This window comes from Chionomys nivalis, chromosome 11, assembly GCF_950005125.1.
Source record: "Chionomys nivalis chromosome 11, mChiNiv1.1, whole genome shotgun sequence".
NCBI lineage: Eukaryota > Metazoa > Chordata > Mammalia > Rodentia > Cricetidae > Chionomys > Chionomys nivalis.
Genome location: NC_080096.1, coordinates 12,266,539 through 12,288,203, shown reverse-complemented (window position 1 = coordinate 12,288,203; position 21,665 = coordinate 12,266,539). Strand labels below are relative to the sequence as shown.

At 52.2% G+C, this 21,665-nt stretch overlaps 1 protein-coding gene across 7 annotated transcripts in view; it reads right to left on the bottom strand.

The window, feature by feature from the left end:
• Positions 1-18,694: 18,694 nt before the first annotated feature.
• Arhgef10l (Rho guanine nucleotide exchange factor 10 like) overlaps positions 18,695-21,665 on the bottom strand; it is a 123,884-nt gene continuing 120,913 nt past the window's right edge. For all 7 annotated transcript variants that reach the window (XM_057784345.1, XM_057784346.1, XM_057784347.1 and 4 more), the window contains 2 exons: positions 21,242-21,364; positions 18,695-19,718 (listed from right to left, as the gene is read on the bottom strand). In XM_057784345.1, coding sequence (XP_057640328.1) covers positions 19,177-19,718; positions 21,242-21,364 — 665 coding nt within the window. In that variant the 3' untranslated portion in view covers positions 18,695-19,176. The remainder of the gene's footprint in view (positions 19,719-21,241; positions 21,365-21,665) is intronic.

Sequence of the window (21,665 nt, the reverse complement as noted above, 5' to 3'; positions counted from 1 at the left end):
GCACTGCATAAGCGCCTGTTCGGGCCATTCCGCAGGGTAAATGAAAATACAGAGTTCCTGCCTTGATTTATCTCAACCAGAGGAAGCGGGAGGAATTCATTTCCCTCCAAACGATCTTGTCCGTCTCCTAAATATTCAATAATTTCCTAGCTGAAAAATGGATTTCCTTCCTGGCCCTCGAAGACGCTGGCGGTCCTGCACGGCACCTGTGAGTGTCCCGGTGGAGGCAGCTCCATAGCAGCCATAACCTGCCTTGGACAGCACTGTGGACCCCCTTCCCAGTGAGGCCTAGTCTCCCGTGCTGGCCCAGAGCCATGCCACAGGCTTTGTCATGTTCCTGACTCCATGATAGCACCAAGCCAGCTCAGAAGGAGACTCACCCTTGTCCGGTTGCTGGTCTGTCTCCTTGACAGGAGAATTTTTGAGGCAAAAACTGGCTCTACTGAATTGCCATGTCCCCAGTCTAGCCTCTGTGCTGATGAATGGTTGGACATAGAAAGTGTGCTGAAGACATGAAGTGATGAATGAATGAATGAATGAGAGGACGGAAGAATGGATAAAAAGCGCCTTTAACACTGCCTGTTTAACTTCATTGGGTGGCCTGTGATTCATTCTCTCTACCTAGTGCCTAAAAGGCCTGCCTGGGAAGCAAATCCAAGGATACGGGTAACAGCAAAGTCACCGGAGGTAGGGAAGGACACAGCCTGCAGGTCACATCACTGTCAAGGCATGCCTGAGAGACAGACCTGCCCAGACCTGAGCTGGTGCCCAGGGCTCCTGGTCAGCTGGGGTAAGGGGAGACTGCTCATTGCCCACTGAGCCCCAGTCGGTAGCTCTCGTCCTCAATTGTAATCAAGTAGACGTGAGGCTGAGGGAGGGACAGACAGACACAGTCCCAGGAAGGGACCTAGAACCGAGACCCCATTGCAGCCAGGAGCAGAAAAGCCTGAGGACTGAGGGGCATTCCAGACTTGGGGCAGGAGTTGGGAGGGTGTCCACCAAGCTAGGTAGCTCCTCCTCGTGCATATGGATCTGGGTGTCAGATAAATTGCTAGGCACCCTTGGATGGTCCACCACCCTGACCTGAACCTCGGCTCCATCGGAAAGAGGCTCTGGTGCCCAACGGTTACCAGTTACCAGGCACTAAACAGTAAAAGCTGTATCTGGAGCCCCGCTGGCCTTAGCAGGGGAGAGGACTACAAACAGAGCCACGAGCAAAGTGCACAATGCAGGCAGCTTGGGAAATTACCCTCTGCTGTACACTGCTGAGGCCTGTGCCTGTAAGAGTCCTAAGTAGAGCACAGAGGATGGAGAGCTTGGATAGGCACAGGGACCAAGAAGGATGGGATTGGGAAAAGCAGGGGTGGAAACAGGAAGAAGAGGACCCATGCTTCCTGTAAGCTATGAGGTTGTCTATCTGGACAGGCAATGGGGCTTGAGAGTGGTGCCGTCAGACTTATGGATTCTCTAGGAGCCTGCCTTGGCCTTCTCGAAGCTTCACGAGCCTGCCAGAGGACCCACAGAACAGAGTTGTCCCTCTGCCGCTCACCCACCCACAGCTTGGCCGTTGGAGCTGAGGGGCATAGTTGCAGGGAGGGAGCAAACCCAACCCAATAAGTGCAGATCACCAAGGACCAAGCACATCACTGCAACTTTCCCCTTGAGTAAATTTGCTGTGTGACTTCAGGCAAGTTGCATCACCCCTCTGGGCCTCAGTTTCCCCACTGTCTGAGTCACTGTTCTATTGCTGTGAAAAGACACCATGACGAAGGCAATTCTTATAAGAAAAAGCATTGACTGGGCCTTGCTTATAGCTTCAAAGGTTTAGTCCACTAACATCATGGTGGAGGGCGTGGTGGCTGCAGGCAGGTGCTGGTGCAGTAACTCAAAGCTACATCCTGATCTGTAAGCAGAGAGAGAGAGAGGGCTCACGAGAGAACTGGACCCAATGTGGGCTTTTAAAACCTCAAAGTTCAGGCCCAGTGACACACTTCCTCCAAGGCCACACCTCCTAATCCTTCTCAAACAGCTCCACGCCCTGATGACTAAGCTTTCAAATATGTGAGGCCATAGGGGCCAGTCTTATTCAAACCACCACACTTACTACATGCCAGGGTCCAGCCTGCTTGCCTAAGGACTCAGTTGGAGTCAAGTTCCTGGGCTGAGCTTACTGGACTGTGGGCTCTTAGGTGGACACCACCCCCCAAAGTCTCTGGACCTCACACCCTCCTTTGGGGGTATGATCCAGCTGGCTGCAATTGGTGGGAGTGCAATGAGGGGTTTATGGCGCATCCTGGAGCCCCAGTTGCGTCAGGCCCCCTGGGAGCCAGCTGCACAGAGGGCAGGACACGGCCTCACGCATGACTTGTTTGCCCAGGCATCCTTCTGTGGCTTCTTTCATGTTGCAGCTCCTCCGCTGGCCTCCGGGTCTGAGCGGAGCATCCGCCAGCACAAAGGCCCAATTTATCAGACGTGTGTTTGATGGAATGTCCTTCCTGGAGGAATGGCCCTCCAGACGCTCTCCGAGCCAACGAGAGTCTTTGAAACTTAACAGCGTGATCTTTAAAGGGACTGCAGAGGCACGCTGCATCCGAAATACGTGGCTTTGAACACGTCGACATTAATGGAGGTCACCGTCGCAGGGGACACGGGCCTTTCCCAGGAATAAATCAACAGCCCGTGCCTCCGGCTAAGGATTCGTTTTTACTTGAATTTCTTCCTAGAGGACCCACCGGTGCTGGGAGGGGTTGGGCTTTAGAGGCAGGATTACAGAGCCCGAGGCGATGGGAGGGAAGGGTCCTGCCTGAAAGGGATCTAGCTGATCACCTGTCGCCAGATGGTAAACTCAACCTGTACTTGGCTATCTGCCAGTAGATGAGGTATGCCAACCAAAGGCAAGGAGATGGGGATTCTAAACTGTAGAGCTACTGGTCTGAGCCGTGCCTACCCCAACACCCTTCCCAAGGAAGGTTTGCTGCTCTGTTTTGACCTAAATATCCACCATGGAGTTTGTACCCAAGCTGCCCGTTCTAGTCTCAGCTCTGCTACCTTAGGCAAACAGCTTGACCTCTCTGAGCCTTAGTTCGGAAACATTCTTAACTGTTGGTTTGAAAACAAGCCCCCTCCAGAAGGCAGAGCCTCACATCTCATGACATTACCTCCCTCCTCCTCAATATCCTGCCACTCTGACATTCTTCCCAGCTCTTCACTGTGTACACCAACCAGACCCGGAAGGGCTTGACCCTGCCCCACACCCGCAGTGGCCCCCACCCTGGGTACAGCCCAGGCGCCCCCCGATGCTTTTTTTCCCTGTTCCTCAGTCACTAATTGTTTCATCAATAGTGTTACTCTGTGGGAGATCTGTGATTTATCTGACTCTGCCCCCACATTCCTGGGTGGCCCTGGGCAGGCCATTCATCCTCACAGGGCCTAGAAGATGGGGGAAGGGACCTCAAAGCATATCCACCCCAGCTGTTCAGTTCAGATATCGACAGTGGGGAAAAAAATCTCAGTAACAGCTAGAGCAGCCAGGGGATGATCGGTACCCCACAGCAGGTGCGTACCCCACAGCAGACCCTCTACACCCCACGACAGACTCTCTACACCCCACAGCAGACCAGCACCCCCACTGCAGACCGGCACCCCCACGGCAGGCCCTCCACACCCCACAGCAGACTCTCTACACCAGATGGCCACAGTGAACCACGATCCCCTCCCACTTCACCTCTGGTTGAGGAGGCACAGCTCTGGCCAGCAGGACGTTAGCCAGCTGAAGTCAGGGGAAACTCTGCAGGAGCTTGCTCTGGGGACAACTTCTTTCAAACAATCCCTCTTGAACAGGACCTTAAACTCTGGGGTTGCAAGGAATCTGGCTAGGGTGAAGAACTACAGAGGCCTTGAGAGATCCCAAGTCCAGCCCCAGACCCTGGTCTGGACCAACTGCCCACATCATGTCTGAAACGTAGGAGACAAAATGAGACCACCTAGCCACCGCCACCAGCAATCCACCCAGACAACAACCGAGATGACTAACTCAGCACACTTGGGATGCTCTGGGCTTACACTGTGAAAAGTCTTGTCTTAGCTTCTGGGTATGGCACCGCGCATGCCCTGATACCCACAAAGCACAGAGGGTAAGACTAAGTAGAGTCAACCCACAGAGATGGGCATGGTGGCACATGTCTGCAATTCCAGCACTTGGGAGGCTAAGACAGGAGGATCAGAAGTCCAAGACCAGCCTGGGCTACATAATGAGACTACCTCAACACACACACACAGAGAGACAGAGAGACAGAGACAGACACAGAGAGAGAGAGACAACCCAAACAACTCAGTGGCTGAGTGCTTACCTAGCAGATGTGAAGCCCTCAGATCCCTCTCTAGTACCACCAAAGCTACACACAAAGGAAGAGAAACAATGAAGCCATCTATGAACACAATGGTGAACACCAATGTGGAGATGTTTTGTTACACAGCCACAGCTAGCTGAGACAAATCTCCAGTATGTACCACAGCCAGGATTCATCCTTTACAGGAGAATTTTGAGCCCACCCAACTGTCCTGTAAGAGAGTTGTAGTCCCCAGAGAGGGAAGAAAGCAAAGGTAGGAAGAGCAAGTGCTGCTGGACTCAGGCGTGGAAGGGGAGGGATGTGGTAGGAGAGATCTCACACTTAGAGCATTCGAGGCCCTGAGCTCCCTCCCCTCAGCAGCTGTGAATTGACTTTTTGGGGTATCTGCATCAGTGACAGAGTGTCCTACTAATACTGTGTGACAAACACCCCCAAATGAGTGTCTTTTGTGTGTATGTGCCTATCCACGTGTATTCATGTGTGTGCAGGTTCACATGTGTCTACATGTATGTACATGTATGAAGAGGCCAGACGACCTTAAGCATCATTCTTCAGGTACCACCAACAAATCTTTTTGAGATGCAGTCTCTCCCTTGCCTGGAGCTCTTCAGATAGACTAGACTGTCTGGCCAGTGAACCCTAAGAATCCACCCATCACCTCCTGCAAGCCGGGATTACAAGCATGCACCTTCGCACCCAACATTTTTTTTTTTTTTAGCATGGGTTCTGGAGTGCAAATCATAGGCTCTTTGCACACATTTCACTCACGGCCATCTCCCCAGCTGAGCGCCTTAAGAAATCTAGTTAGCCTGGATCCCTGAATGGTTCTGGTGGTGTGACCAGAACAGTTACTAAGGATGGGAGTGACTGCCGCCTGTTGAGTAAGAGCAGCCACAGGATCTAACTGACAGGTCCCAGGCCAGCCTTGTATTTAATGACACACTCTTATCAGTCCCTGCATCCCAGTTAGGGAAATTGAGTCCCAGGTAGCTTAACTGACCAACTCAAGGCCACAGGGAAAGTGATGGAACCAGAGTTCAAGACCTGTGTCTTTAAGCGCTGAGCCACCTCCACGAGACTGAGCCTGGTTCCAGGCCTGGCATTCCAGGTCTCTGGAGGCTTTGTGGGTTTTTTCCCTGTCTGAAAGTTTCTGCTGATGCTGCGGGAAGCCTCCACCCACCCCCCACACCCCCACACCCCCCGGCAAGGATGAAAGTCACTTTGCTGGGAGAGGCAGCTCTGCTGACAAAAGACAGGGTTCCTTTGGAGTCAGTCATCCCTGAGGGGAGCAGCGAGGAGCCCCCACCCTGGAGCCTGCAGACTGGAGTGGGAACCCACAAGCTCACTGCAGGAGCAGACCCAACGCTGTGGGAGGGTTAGAGCACAGACAGAGCCACCAGGCTTCTCTGGCAGGCTGATGGCATCTGGCACAGATGGGTACACTGAGACCCAGAGACGGGCAGAGGCTTGGCCAAGTCTCACATCCACGTGGAAGCTGTGACTAGTCCCTGTCACCTTGAAACTTTTACAAAGAGAGAATCTTGGAAAGGCAGGGGTCTGTCAGGAGAGAGATAGGCTCTGGGGACTAGAGACACTGAGCTATGACTGACTCTTCTTCAAGGAGACCTGGCAAACTGCACACAATGGGAACAGTCTCTGCGAGCTATTTTAGCACTTACTTAGCTCCTGGCAACAAGCAGTTAGTATAGCTGATGCCGTATTGCTACAGCCTGACCCTGTGACCCTGTGACCCTGTGATAAGCAGGTGACTTTGCAGGCTCAGTATCTGCAGGTGGTTCTTCAATGCAGGGAGGCTCCACAGACAAGCCCAGAAATATCAGTAGAGACAATTGCCACCAACCAAATTGCACCTCTGCCCATGACACCCTGAGTGACCTTGAACACAATGACCTCGCTCGGCCTGTTTCTGTCCACCAAGAAAGAACATGGACATGATTAGAGACGTTTAAAGTGTGCTTCTTGGGATTCAGAGATTTCTTGCCATCGCCCCAGAGGCACCTTGGAGGGGGAAGGATTAGGAAGTGACTCTCAGGCTCCAGCAGCCACAAGACTGACCCTGCTTTAATCTGAGTGATATGCCCAGGGCCCGTGTCAGATGGCATCTTGACAAAGCTCTGACTGCTTTTCAACAGTCTGTGCCAGAGGACAGAGGCATCTTCTGTGCCCTGTGGGTGCGGTGTGGGGGGGGGGGGGACAAGACATCGAAGGCTTCTAGCTACAGACGAGGGGTCAGGACCAAGCCGGAGCAAAGACTTTGCCTGGCACGTCTCTCCCCAGCCACCCTCCCAGCTCTCATTGCCCTCCCCTCAGCCTCCCTCAGCCAGCTTTCTCTCTGCAAAACTCCTTGGTGAGGCCTCAAGACTCAAGATGAAAGGATCAGTGAGCAGGGACCTGAGGGCCTTAAAGCTGGGACAGAAACAAGAGGCAACGCCCCTGCCTCCCTAAGCCCGATTTATCTGTGATAATTTCATTTGAACCCACCAGACCACAGCACGAGAGGACTGGCGGCCTTGTCTCTTCTTCTAAGAGGACCCGGCTGGGCTGTGGGTCAGGGGTGTGGCACTTGCTCAGCATGTGTGAGCCCTGGGTCCAAACTCCAGCTCCTCACCAAATAAAAATAAGTAAGAATCCACAAAACGAATCGGCCTCCCCTCTGTGGTGAGGCAAGGGCTCCGCAGGAGAACCTGCACAGTGGAGCCCTTCCTCGGTAGACACCATCAGTGAAGCATTTACTAATGGATTTGGGACTCTCGGTAAGCAGTGAAGACCTCCCACCCTAAGGCTCTGGTGGCCTAGGCTCCATTGAGCTTTGTTAAGGTGTCATTCTGTGTGACTCCTGCTTATTCAGGCTTCAATTCCTGTACAGGGCAATGTGTACACAGAAGTGGATGTATGCACCATGTGTTGGGTGGATGGGTGGATAAATCAATGGGTACAAAGCTGGATGCATAGATTCATATGTGGATGCATGAGTGCCTGAACGGATGACTGGGTAGATCAATGGGTAAGTGGGTAGATGGGCGGACGGATAGATAAGCTGATGGAGGTAGACATGGATCAATCAACCAATTGATCAATCAATGGATATGTGGGTGGGTGAGTGGATGGATGGGTGGGTGGATCGATTTATCAATTGATCAATGGGTCTGTGGGTAGATAATGGATGGAATAGTAGATGGAGAGATGGGGAAATAGATAGATGGATTGATGGATGGATTTATGGATGTGCGCATGTGTGGCTGGGTAGATGGATGGATGGATGTGTGGTTAGGTGGGTGGGTGGGCAGATGGATAGATGGATGAATGGGTTGTGGATGGATGGGTGAGGGTGGATGGATGGAGGATGGACAAAGTTAACATTCCCTGTCTACGGCCCAGCGACAAAGATTCTGCCTCACTGCTTCTACTCCCCTAACCAGAGAGCCCCACCTTTCTCCCTGTTAGAGGGCACCTTCACTGACTTGCAGAGGTTCCCCAACTCCTAACTAGCCTTCTAGCCTCTAGCCTCCCTCCCCTGACCGGGGAAAAAAAAATAAAAAGGAAAAATCCAACTCACAGAAACAAAGCAAGTTCACCACCCAAATTGAGGGTCTCCTGCCTCAGGGCAGGATCATTTGCAGGCTCCGAGAGTCTGATCTCCATCACTTACAGAATTAGCAAGGGGAAGGACCCCAGAACTTGTCTCCCTCTGATAGCCTGGGGCACTGTGCCCATGGCCCATCATTGTCCACACCCCACTTTGCAGTCTGCAGGAGGATCAGTGTGCGTGTGTGTGTGTGTGTGTGTGTGTGTGTGTGTGTGTGTGGCAGCAGGGGGTAGGGGCGCAGATGACTACCCCTTGGTCACGCTCCACCACCTCTTTTCCCCTCACCCCAGGACACATGAAACTGAAGTCCAGCAACTCGCCTCATTAAACAGCCAACACAGGGCCCTGGGAAATGTCTTAATTAGGTGACCATAGTAGCTGGTGTAAACTAATTTGATAAAGATAACAAAAGTCAGCGAGCAGGACTGCCTGTGTGTACAGGAACAGCTGCCCTGAGACAGGAGTTCAGGGAGGAGACTGAGGGATTGCAAGCGGTGCCTGAAGCGGGTTGCTAAGAGCCTCAGTTTCAAAAGCTGTGAAATGGGTTGTCAGCTGACAGTCTGCTTCCTGGCACAGATTCGATAGCAGGAGCATGTGGTACCCCACCACCCAGTGAAGAGCAAAAGGCTCTGTTGGGGGAAGATACTGGGGAGTTAAATTTACAGCCTCAGGTGGGCTGGTGAGACACCCTACCACCACACTACACCCCAGCTTTCTTACCCTTTCTTCTCTTTCTGTTTTCTCTTTCCTTCTTTCTTCCTTCCTTCTTTTTTTCTGCTTTTTGAAACAGGGTCTCACTAAGCTGCCCAGTCTAGACTTGAAATCCTCCTGCCTCAGTCTCCTGAATAGCTAGGATTGCAGGCTTGTATCACTTTTATTATTTTTTTTATTATTTATTATCCCCTGAACTTATTGTTTTCCTCTCTCGCGCACCATCTGTGCTTCCTCCTCCCCCCCCATCTGTCCCTCACACATTGGCTGTGTGGAGAGGGCACCAGAGGCCTCTGGGCCCTGAAGCCCCCCTCTTGCCTCTGACTTGCAACATGCTCAAGTGTCATGCCTCTGGGAAAATAATAAGTTCCCACCCCACCCACCCACACATCCCCACCTCCGGTATCCAACCTTGGGCGTCTGTTTCCCTAAACCACCAATTCATACCTAATTTTCATCCTGGGCCTTCAAAGGGCTGAAGAATTTGGTCAAGATCGCACAGCTGGAGGTAGAACGAACTCGGTTCTCATGCATGTCCACATAAGGGCAGCTGTGCAGACCAGAGCCTGGGGCCAGGTGACAAGCCTGGCTGGCCTGCGCCTTTAAGGCTTCCTCCTGTGCCCACTGTGTTCTGGTTCACACCGGATATCCACAAAAGATGAACAGACCACCGGGGGGTGAAGGTGGAGGGTATGAGGAGATACACACACACACACACACACACACAGCTCAGCCACAATGGCCAGTGACATCTTAACCAAGTCACATCCCTCGCTGAGCCCCAGTGTCCCCATCTGTGAAAGGGAAAGAGTTCCTACTCTCAACACCTTCCCACTCGTCCTCCTCAGAATCACCCGCTCTTAGGTTTCCCAGGGGCAGCAGGATGGACATCGGTAGTGTGTGTGCATGTGAGTGTGCATGCATGCATGCATGCATGCGTGTGTCTGCGAAGGACACTAAACTCGACGGTGCTCCCCCAGGCTGGAGTTAGCATGTGGCAACCACCACTCAACCAAGATGACAATGCGCGACTGGCACCCCATCCCCTTGCTATAAACCAGAGAGAGGCACCGAGTGTCTAATTAGTAAACCATTTGATAATTGGTGTAATCTGGTGCTATTCCCTTTCTGACAGCCCCTGCCACCGTGTCCCATTTCAAGCTTGAGTTGCCTTTCGCATCATGCTGATAATTGTAATACTGAGAAGGAAAAATCAAATCGGAGTCATCGGAAGCTCCCATTAAATTGATTTAGGACACAAAAAAAGTTAATAGGATTCCCTCCCCTCCTCCTCCTCCCCCGCCCCATCTATGTCTCACAGATTGGCCACAAGGAGAGGGCACCAGGGGTCTCTGTGCCCTGGACCCTTCCTCGTGGCCTCTGACCTGCTCCAGCCTGCAAGATGTTCAAGTACCCTGCCTCTGGAAGGCCAACATGAGAGGGGGGCAGGAGTCAAGGACAGGCTCACCTTGAATAGAGCCAGGCACATGTCCTGCCCTCTCCCCTGAGAAGTAAACCTTAGAGACAGACGTTCAGGTCCGTTTGTTATCTAGGAGGCTAGAAGTGAGCTGGCACAAAGCAGATCCCAGCAGCGCAGGTAACAGAAGTCAACTCCAACCAACCAGAGGACACACGAACATGTCTGGTTCAGGACATTGGCAAAACCAGAGGGAGAGCGGGCCCAGAGGTCTTCACAAGATGAACCGAGCCCCTGAGTACCTGCACCCTAGCCGAGGGACCCAGGCCAGCACAGAGGGTAGGCACACCCGATTCATTTTACACTGCTTAGTTTGGGCTTTTTTGAACCACACACCCAGGAGAGTATGCAAATAGATGCAAATTAGATCCTGATTTATGCAAAACAGCCTATAAATGTGTGTCCCTGGATTTGCCAAAGGAAAAAAGCCGTGTCACCTAATTTAACAGAAATAACAGGGATAGAAGACTGTCCCTGTGTTGGATTCAGGCCAAGAAGAACCCACAAAGCCTCCTGAAATAGAGCTGAGGTACCCCCTGGCCGTGGTGGCCCTGAACTGAAAACCCCACAGCATTGACCTCGCCAAGAGAGTCCAGCCTCACAGTGGTACCTGGTCCCCTTATAACTGAACCTCTGGGTCCCCCTTCCCACCCCACAGGGTCCTTTAATCCATTTTTTATTTTTTATTTTATGTGTATGAATGCTTATATGTGTATATGCCAGCGCACCATGTGTATACCTAGTACCTACTGAGGCCAGAAGAAGAAGTCAGATCCCCTGGAAATGGAGTTACCAACAGTTGCAGGTCACCATGTGGGTGCTGGAAACCCAGGTCCTTTGGAATTAACAGCCCGTGCTCTTAATCACCAAGACATCCCTCCAGCCTCCCAGACAGGGCCCTGCAAGGGGAGGCCTCTGGGCCCCAGACCTCATCCATCTTGCTGGCCCCACCCACATGTGACCCACCCTGACAACCATCGCAGCGTCGCCCTGCACCAGGCTGAGCAGTTCCAGGAAAGCACTGTTATCACCCTCATACGGAGGGGGAAACCGAGGCCAGCTGGGACAGAGCGCCAGGAGAGAGGACAAGGTTCCTGGAACCTTCACTTTTCTAAGCTACGTCACCTGTGAAAGCACGCTCGGCTCCCAGAAAGCAAGGGCCTGCCTCCACCACCCCAGTACCTGGACTGTAAGAATAGGCTGCCAGATTCGGCATTTTTTCAGGTGGGTTCCAGGAATTGAACTCAGGTCCTCAGGCTTACAAGGCAGGCACTTTACCCCCATCCCTTTCAAGTTACATTAAGGGGAGCATCTAGGAGCATGGATACTCTCCAGGCTCCCATTTGTCACAAATTGGCTCACATTTATCATGAGGACAGCCTATGTGGTCAGCACGACCGACATCCCCACACTCTAGAGTTGAAAGCTCAGCTAAGTAAGGGTTTGTGACAGGGCTGAGCCTCCTGTGGGCTTGTGAGCATCTGTCATCACAGGGATCCTCCTGCAGAAAACGGAAATGGTGGGGCTTTTCTTAATGGCTAAAACACAAGGCATTGGTAATCAGGGAAGATGCGCCGAGTCTGCAATTCTGGGGTCTTGCTTCGAGCTGTGACCCCCACTCTCTGACCTGGGTTTCCTCTGTGAAGTACAATCATGCTGGTACCTCCCTCCGGGGACATAACGCAGTGGGCAGAATGGACTCAGATTGGACTGGCGCACATGTACCTAGCTTCAGACGCTTATAGATCATATGGCTGAGACAGAGCGAACCAATGTTCACCAGATGTGAAGCCAAGGGCCCACTCCACACCAAGGTCACCCCCTGCTCTTGAGAATACTCACAGGGCCCTGCGGGATCCCCTGTGTAGAGGAGGCTCTCGCTGTCTGTCTTACCTCTGGCTAGGGACATAAGGACCAGCCCCTCACCACTCCCTGGGAGAGGTCCAGGGCTTCTGTTGATGGGGAAAGCTGACAGGAGCCAGCTCGGGTAATTAGATTAATTTCCTCAATTTGCACATTCCTGCTACTTTGCCATTTCCCCGGGAAGTGTAAATGAGGAGCTCGAGCAGCCTTGCTGATTAGGTCCACACTCTGCGGCTGCGAAGTTTCTATTGCGTGGCTTATTATCCTGTATCTTTTGCGGCTGAGGGGCTTGTCTCCCCCACCCCTGGCTGGAGCTCACCAAGGACTAGGGATTTCTCTCCCCTTCAGCCTGAGGGTCTGCGCTTAGAACTGGCGAATCCTCTGAGGATGCAGACATATCTCCTCCATCAGACTAGCATCTCCTCCTGGCCAGAGCCCATTCCTGTCAGACCAGCAACTCCCTCAGAGAGCTGGGTGACAGGGCTGTGGCTGTCATCAGACTGGGAGCTCCAAGAACAAGAGAGCCCTCCCCTAGCCCCAGTAAACTAGGGGTACTCCAGGTCTGTGGTTCCTGCTGGTCCATCAACGTCAACAGGTCACCCACGTTCCCAGTGCCATCCATTAGAACACACAACCCACTGAGATGATTCAGAGGGGAACAGGCATGTGCAGCCAAGCCTTCCAGCTGAGTTCAATCCCCAGATTGTGGAAGAAGAGATCTGACCCTAAATTTAAATTGTACTCTGATATCTACATGTGCTCTGACATCACACCCCCAAATTCCACATACACACATATGCACACAAAATAAATAACAGTATAATATGACAAATTTTTAAAAGAAAAACCACCTTTGGGCCACGGAAGGCAGGCTGTGGAGGCTCTGCCATCCCCACAGGACACTAGAGTCATATCTTTGCTGAAATGTATGTACTTTGCTAGGGACAAGCCAAGAGTGTTAGTGGCAGCTGAGCCACCCCCACTCAGAGGGCCTGACATGGCACTGACCCCCCAGAAGGATCAGCTGACCTCTGCCCAGGATTAGGAATCAGGCCAGTGTGAGAGGAAACACAGCCTCAGTAGAGATCCTGCCCAAACCAGAGCTTGTGAGTCAGCTAGTCTGACCACCATCTATACATCTAGTGTGGTGTTTGACCTGTGGCCTCCAGCTCCCCTGCCTCCCTTTAATATCTAATATGTGTTGAGACAGCAGGTCTCAAGGATCTGTGAGGACATCCTGCTTGCCTGCCTGTTCAGCTGAGGACATCTGGACACTCTGGAGTTTGTCCCTTATCCAAGGTAACACTCAATGCATTGAAAGAGCCAAGATTCAGTCCCAGATCTGGGCGGATCAAAGCCCTGCCCTACTGAGCCAGCCTGGCTGCCTCCAGGAAGCTTCCTACTGTTGGTCATGTTCTTTAGCACATCCTGCCTCCTGGACAGGGGTGTGTTCCCTGAGGACAAGGACTGTTGCATGACAGCAGAGACAAGGCTGAGAAAAACGTTTAGTGTAGTGTGGCAATTTGTCTGAAATCTAAATCCAGCTTGTGTGTGTGTGTGCGCGCATGCACACATGCGTGCGTGCATGTGTGTTTTTATGTGCATGCAGAAACATTTGTATGTACAGATGTGCATGCTTGTCGGAGCATGCTGTTGTGTGACACCATTCCTGGGGTGACATGAATGAATGTCTACTCATCCCAGAGAGGGAAGTGACAACAGACCTAAGTATGGATACCTCCAAAGTCCATCTTAGTGAACCAATGAGTTTTATTGGGATTGCTTATAGGAATATGGGTAAGGGGTGGCTTACAGGAACAGAAATGACTGAAGAGAGTTGCATCACCTAAGTCTACCTTAACATGGGTGACAGCTCACAAAGCTGGGAACCTAGAGCACACTGCACAGCCTGCGGGCAGCTCGACAGGTTGGAACATGTTCTTTCCACGGCAGCTGGGGTTGTCTGAGAGTGTCTCCAGCTGTCCTTACAGATTCTTAGGGAGGGCGGGGCCTACTGAATCTGCTTAGCTTCAGGAACTTCCTGCAGCTGTTTTTGAGTTGTTTACTTCCAGTTTTTAGGAGCTTCCCTGCAGGATGTGAGTTTCACCTCCTCTTAGAAAATCCTGTTGTTTTATCTCCCTATACACATCTCGTGTTTTACATCCCGTGTTTTACAAAGTTCCCTCCCTAACATGGAAAGCTTTAACTTCAGGAGAAGCTGCTGCACACACAATACATATACATGCTCTGGTGTGGCTTTTGGTTTTGGTGTGTGTGTGTGTGTGTGTGTGTGTGTATGTGTGTGTGTAAGGGAAAGTGTATAAGCATTTGGATGTTTGAGTGACTGCTTGAGTGTGTATGTCTGTAATAAGAGTGTTGAGTCTGTGGGTATATGTGTCACTGTATGTGAGTCTGTGGGTATATGTGTCACGTGAGTGAGGGTATGCAGGTGTGTATGAATGAGTGTGTGAGTGTGTGAGGGAGCATGTATGTGTCACTGTGAGTGGATGGGCATATATGAGTGTGCAGGTCAGTAGGTAGGTGGGTTGGTGTGCTGCATAACCTACAAGAACTATGTTGTGACCATGATTTGTGTCCATTGGGTCCACGTGTGGAAGCTATGAGCTTGTGTAACAATACATGGATGTAGGACCTTTGGATGCACCTGACTCCTAGTGTCGGACAGACCAGCTCAAACAGCCTCCATGGATCCAAGCTTCCCACCTCATTCCATGCACTATGGTTTATGTATGCTTCCTTACAGGTTGACATTTGGTTGTGGGAGGTGATAGAACCTTCAAGAGGAGGGGCCCAGTAAGATGTAGTTAGGTCATGGCGGTGCTCCCATTAGGATTAATGCCGGTCTCACTGGAGTGGGTCAGGTCTCATGGGACTAGAGTCATTCCTGTAATGGCTTATTCCTGAATGAATTATTGCTGAGACGGTCACCTCCTGAGCCCTTCTGCACACGCAGCCACCTTGCAATGTCAGCTACCACATCCTGCCTGGAGCTGAGAGCGAAATAAACCTCTTTTCTTTATGAAATGCCCAGATTTGGTTAGTTTGTTGTTAGCATGAATGGAGACATTGTGCCAAGCCTTCCCAGCCTTCCTTGTGCTTGCTGATTCACCTCCCAGGGCTCCTGAGACTGGCTCTCCCTGTACCAGACAGCTTCTCAGATCTGTCCCCTGACTTCTGCTCACTGAGAGAGCTCAGCCAGGGTGGGCACAGAGCATGCCTACATGTCCCCAGCCTGAACTCTGAACCTGGATGATGGCACAACCCTCCCTGAAGGCTCCTGGTTCCACACATTCCCCGCAGAGTCTCCAACAAGGATGGCTGGAAAGCTGAAGATGGCCAGGTATAGTGTCACTTGCCTAAAACCCTAGTACTTTGAAGGCAGAGGCAGGAGGACTATAGGTTTGAGACCAGCCTGGGCTTCATAATGAGGCCTGTCCTAATAAATAAACAAACGAGTAAATGAGTGAATCTAAACAAAACAAACTCAAAACAGAGAGGTCATTCCTTACGAAAACTCTCTAGTGGCCCCTGTCGCCAAGCTCCTACCATCTGTCCTCTGCCCCCTTACCACCTCCATAGTAGGTGAACCCCTACTTTTTCTTCTGCTCCAGCCAGGAATGTTCTAGACCCAGAATGTTCTCCTGCCCCCGCTCCTTCTCGGTCTTTGCTCAAACCCATCCCCCCATCCCATGTGGCATCCTTCCAACCCTATTCAACACCCTGACCCCCATCCCCGACTCTGTCCTTATCTCTCTGTAATGCCTCTCTGAAGTGCCAACACTAACTGATACTTTCTGTTCCTCTGCAGAATGGGGGTGACTGGGGTGACCGAGGAGATACAACATTTATCTTCTTTACCACACTCTACCCAGAGGCCACTTTGAAGCAGATCTCAGCACATGACAGGTACTGAGTGACATTGAACTGCCTGACAGTAACCAAGGCCTAGCTGCCCCTCTGACAGAACTCAGAGAGGTTAAGGATCTTGCTGGCCACCACAAGAAAGGGAAAGGGAGCTGGCTCACTAGTATGGTCTGCAAAGTGTCTCTCCTGGAGGAGCTGTATGATGGCTGAGTGTCTGGTGACAGACCTCAGTCCTGCTTGACTTTGGGCCTGGAGCTTGCTGGGCATGTTCATTATATCCCATGAGCCTCCGATCCTTTGTGTGCAAAATGAGGCCAAGAAGGGCAGCCATTAAATATGAGGAGAACCCGGGGCACCAAGGCCTCCTCTCTTAGGTACCGCCACCACACCCCAGCTGCCCTCATGTGTAGTCAGAGGGTTGACGGATGCAGTCGGTTCACTGGAGTAACAGTGGTAAATGACGGTGATACACAGGCCCATTCGATCCCGGGGTCCCCTCCCGATGAGGGAGCTGGAAAACAGAATATGCTGTTGGTCACCAGCTCCTTCTCAAAAGGGGAGACTTCTGTCACAAATTCTTGGGTCAAGGATAAAGGGACAATCACACATCTGCTGTCAGAGGCTGCAACACCGCTTTCCACAGACTCAGCCCTGGGGACCCTCAGCAAGATGGCACCTATCCCGATTTCATAGGAAACCAAGGTCATTTGGGGAGCCACACAGCAAGTGCTTGGCAGAGCTCACCTAGAGTCCAGACTGGCTCTTATCCTAAACAGCTTCTCCTTGTCCATCAATGTCCCAGGAACATCTTGGCCACCACTGACCAACAGGCTAACGGTACCTGTGTGGAGTCCCATCAATGGGGTGCTTGAAAATCAACACAGCAGCAGAAAAGGGACTGTTTGTAATTCTTCCACCCCACGACAGTGGACAGCGATGGCTCTTCCTCCATCCACGGCAGTGGACAGTGATGGCTCTTCCTCCATCCACGGCAGTGGACAGTGATGGCTCTTCCTCCATCCACGACAGTGGACAGTGATGGCTCTTCCGCTACCCGACAGTGGACAGCGATGGCTCTTCCTCCATCCACAGCAGTGGACAGTGATGGCTCTTCCTCTACCCGACAGTGGACAGCGATGGCTCTTCCTCCATCCACGGCAGTGGACAGCGATGGCTCTTCCTCCATCCACGGCAGTGGACAGCGATGGCTCTTCCTCTACCCGACAGTGGACAGTGATGGCTCTTCCTCCATCCACGGCAGTGGACAGCGATGGCTCTTCCTCTACCCGACAGTGGACAGCGATGGCTCTTCCTCTACCCAACAGTGGACAGCGATGGCTCTTCCTCTACCCGACAGTGGACAGTGATGGCTCTTCCTCCATCCACGGCAGTGGACAGCAATGGCTCTTCCTCTACCCGACAGTGGACAGCGATGGCTCTTCCTCTACCCAACAGTGGACAGCGATGGCTCTTCCTCCATCCACGGCAGTGGACAGCGATGGCTCTTCCTCCATCCACGACAGTGGACAGTGATGGCTCTTCCTCTACTCGACAGTGGACAGCGATGGCTCTTCCTCCATCCACGGCAGTGGACAGTGATGGTTCTTCCTCTGATACAACATGGAAACCCGGAGCTCAGAGATGTCGCCCATCAAATCCATAGTGTAAAAGTGGAAACCAGGCCCTACCACATAGTGGCTCCTGGGAATCTGGTGTCTCCTCTGCCCCCTGGAGACCCACTGGACTCCTGCCCTCCAGCAATGAGTCACCTCCTTATAGCCTGCTTGCTCCTCTTCATCTGCAACAGCCTTACCCAGGGTCTATCCACACACTGAAGACCACCTCCATGGCCCCACCAACTACGGTGATACCTGGCAGGGTGGAAACTCAGGAATTGCAAAAGGAATGAATGAATAAATGAATGAATGAATGAATGAATGACTCTACAGAAGCTTAGATCCCTTGGGGCTTTTCCATTGGGTCCTCTGCCCTTCAGAAAATAGGCTCTCGGTGCACTTTGTGGGTAGGCCTAGATGAGAGTTCTGCCTCATGTCTCTCGGTACCCGGTTCTGGCATCCCCAAGTACTGAGGGAAAACTCATGGACGTGGAGGGACAGACACACAAGCAGATGACGAGGGGAGGGTGGATTGGAAGGTGGAGGAGATGCTACCCTTGCTAGCCGTGGCTTTCAACTTTATTTTTTCTCCCTGCAAGTTACTTGAACGCTCAAGATAAATGGAGCCAGGAGAGGTAAGAGGTCCCGTCGTTGCTCCTCTCTGGCAGCCTGCCATGGGTTCACCCGGTATTCATCAATGTCTCCAGACTCAGGAGCAGCCCCTCCCAGCTACTGAGGAACCCATGGGTCTCCCTCTTCTCACTGCCTCATGCACCAGAACCTCTCCAGAGGGAGGTGACCAGCCTTTCTCCAAAACACTCCAGAAAGCACCCAAGAGCCCCTCCTTGAGAAAGCAAACCTTCTGCCATGATGAAAATGGTGGTCGTGTATGTTGCCCAACCTGTTCAATTCTCACCCACCCTAGCAGGGCTCTTCCAGCCACACCTGAAGTGTGGCTAAGAGAGGAGGGACCAAACCATTAATATGCAAATTAGGCGACTGTGGATAGCTTCTGATAACTGCCTTAGACAGAGCTTCCGAGGTGTGTTCCGAGTCCTAGCGCTATCCTTCATGCTGGAGCAGGGGAGTCCCTGGTCCCCAACATCTCCTGATTGGCAAAAGTCATTCACGGTGTCCCACCCCCATGACATTTCATAAACCCCACAGGGCCCACATATCTCTTGCCTTTTATTCCAGCACCTCCCAGAGACCCATTATGTACAGATTGTATTTATACACATATAATATACATCGGACATAAGTATTCATATATATATTCACACGCTAGTCCACATGCTCAGACACCCACACATACATCCTTCCTGGAAGGGCACGGCCACCTCTGAGCCTCACTCAGCCCCAACAAAAGGTTCCAGGTTCAGCAGGCAGTGGTGAGGTTTTATGTTTTTTGCTTCAAAAACAAAACAAAAAGGCCATATTCTCCAAGTGTGTTCTTCCATTCCCCAAGACCCTAAAACCCACCCCAAAACATTCTGAAGTTTTGTTTCCAAAGGTTTCCCTCTGCTCTTCAAGGCCTCAGTGGAGAATCCAGACCTGTCTTGTGGTCTGTGCAGGTTCCTGGAGGGAACCCAGCTGGGCCAAAAAGGGTCCCAGCATGTCTGTAGTGGTCCAGCCGCCCTGTAACCTCCAGATGGGCAGGATGGGAAGCTATAGAGCCAAGGGCACCTGCCAGATAAGAAGTGTGCTGTCTGTCTCACTGCACGGAGCCGGTCGCCCACTCAGGCCTCCTGGAGCATTGCCAAAGTGGCGATAGCCTTGCCCACCAGAGATGATGGCCACAGAACAGATCTCCTTGCGGTGGGCATCACGGGCACAGGGCCGGCTGCGTACCCAGACATCAGGATCATCAGCCATCTCGTAAATGGAGCCATCTTCCTCACTGTGCTCCAGAGCTGAACCGTCAGTGGGTGCTGGCTCCCGCACCGACAGCAGGGGCCCCGGGAGGTGAGCCGTGGAGCGTAGGCGGTATTGGAGCAGGATGCCCTTCTTGCGCGTTAACTCTCGGCCTGGGTGGCTGTCAGGGGCGGGCACTGGTTCGTGAGATTGCCCGTCTGGCTTGTCCTCCTCGGCCTGAGGCCCTTCAGTCTCTTCCTGGTCACTCCGTAGGATATCGGGGGCCAAAATACTCATGGCCACAGCCAGGAAGGCCACAGGTCCACAGTGACCATTGAGAGACACCATGCCTTTCCCTATGAGAACGGAGCAGAGGAGAAGGGTCAAGAGACAGGTCATTAAGGGAGATAGCCAAGTGCTTCTGGAGAACTTTCTGGGTGGGTAGGACATTTTCTTCTGCCATCTATGTTAGCATCTCCCCAGAGGTCATGAGATCTGTCTATGCCATGCTTCATGGCATGACTTCACCAAGTGGGGCCTGTTATGGTATATTATTTTAACTATGTACAGATGTGTTACATTTGTTTACGCTGCATTTGTTTAATTATATAAAGATGTGTTGCTGTTTCACCTTGCCTGCCTAAGGCACCTGATCGGTCTAATAAAGAGCTGAATGACCGATAGCTAGGCAGAAAAAGGCTAGGCAGGGCTGGCACGCAGAGAAAATAAATAGGAAGAGAAGAAGAGAGGAAGGAACGAGGGAGACACCCGGGGCAAGAAACCAGGCAGCTGCCAGCCAGCCTGACACGAGAAACAGTGACAGAAAGACAAGCGGAAGGGAAGAAAAGTGAAAAGTTAGCCCCAAGGCTAAAGGTAGATAAGAAGAAACTGGGTAATTTAAATTAAAAGAGTTAACCAGAAACGAGCCTAAGCTAGGCAGAGCATACATAAGAAGTCTCCATGTCATGACTGGGGAGCTGGTTGGTGGCCTAAAAGGAAAAGTCTTTCACAGAGGCCATCCTCCATCTCCCGTGGAAATGGCCTCACTGATAACTTCCCTCCGAACTCCACCCAGAAAGCCAAGTCTTGTAAGAGGCTCTCCAGCTCTCCCTTCCAGCCAAGCGCCAGCATCCACATTGCATCCTGCCTGCATCCTCCCAGGGAAGTGGTACCTAGCTACTCCCTGATCTCACTCCAGCACAGCACCCTCTGCCTGGACCAGAGCTGTCCTGGACATTACCTGCCTCATGCATCTCCGTGTCCCACCCAGCCTGGGTGCCATCCTTGCATGATCAAATTGCTCTAGTAAGTGCATCATGAAGATGGGACTCCCAGAAGAGGGTAGAGGTCTGGCATGGTTGGCTCAGGCTGGTTCCTCCTTCTCACCCCCGTGCTAACCGGCCACTAGAGGAGACTACAGTCTTCCCTTTCAAGGCAGAGGCAAAGGGGACCAGAGCTCTAGTGCCTAAACACCAGGGGTTTCCCCTGACCCTGCTTCTGTTCTCTTAGGCCTAGGGTCACAGGTCAGGGCAGACTGGCTGCCACAGCTGACACGGGCCTATCCCCAGAGCCCACACTTCTACCTCTGATACCCCACTACAAACAGAGGCAGCAGGGCCCAGCAGAGCCTCTGTCATTGCATCAAGTGCCTCAGCCAGCACTCAGATTCTCTGGCCAGTGTGAACTTCTCCACCCAGACCAGAAAAGCAAGAATCAGAAGGTATCCTAGGCTATCATTTTACCATGCCCTGGCTCAGGTAAGAGGGACAGAGAGGCTGGACTCTATCATGAATCACTGGGTTTGCAGATGTCTGGGCCAGGTTCCCCCTTATCCCTGAAGTCAAGCCCCAAACCTACCCAGACAGCCCTGGAACCTCACCTGTGATCTTGGGGATGCCCTCCAGCCGGGGCACGGGCAACAGGACAATGACACCCTGGTCAGTGCCTACCCAGAGCAGACCCTGGCAGATGAGGAGGCTGGTGACACACAGGTGCTTCTGGCCTGCAGAGAGAGAGACAACATGAGCTCAGTTCATCCTGGGGAGGGAGCTGTACAGCCCAGACTTCCCCCAAGACAAGTGGGAGGGTGCTGGGGTTAGGACATGGGCACCCAGTCAGACCTCAGTTTCCCCATGTGTAAAGGAACTGCTGTGAGGACACAGCAGGGTAATACCTCAGGGCACAGTGCCTGGCCAATGCGGGCTCTGTGTGTCAGGGCTCAGTTGCCTGGCACCAGGCTGCAAGCCAATGAAGAGCCGGTGTGACAGTCTGTAATGGGTAGAAGCTGGTAGCAGTGAGACGTA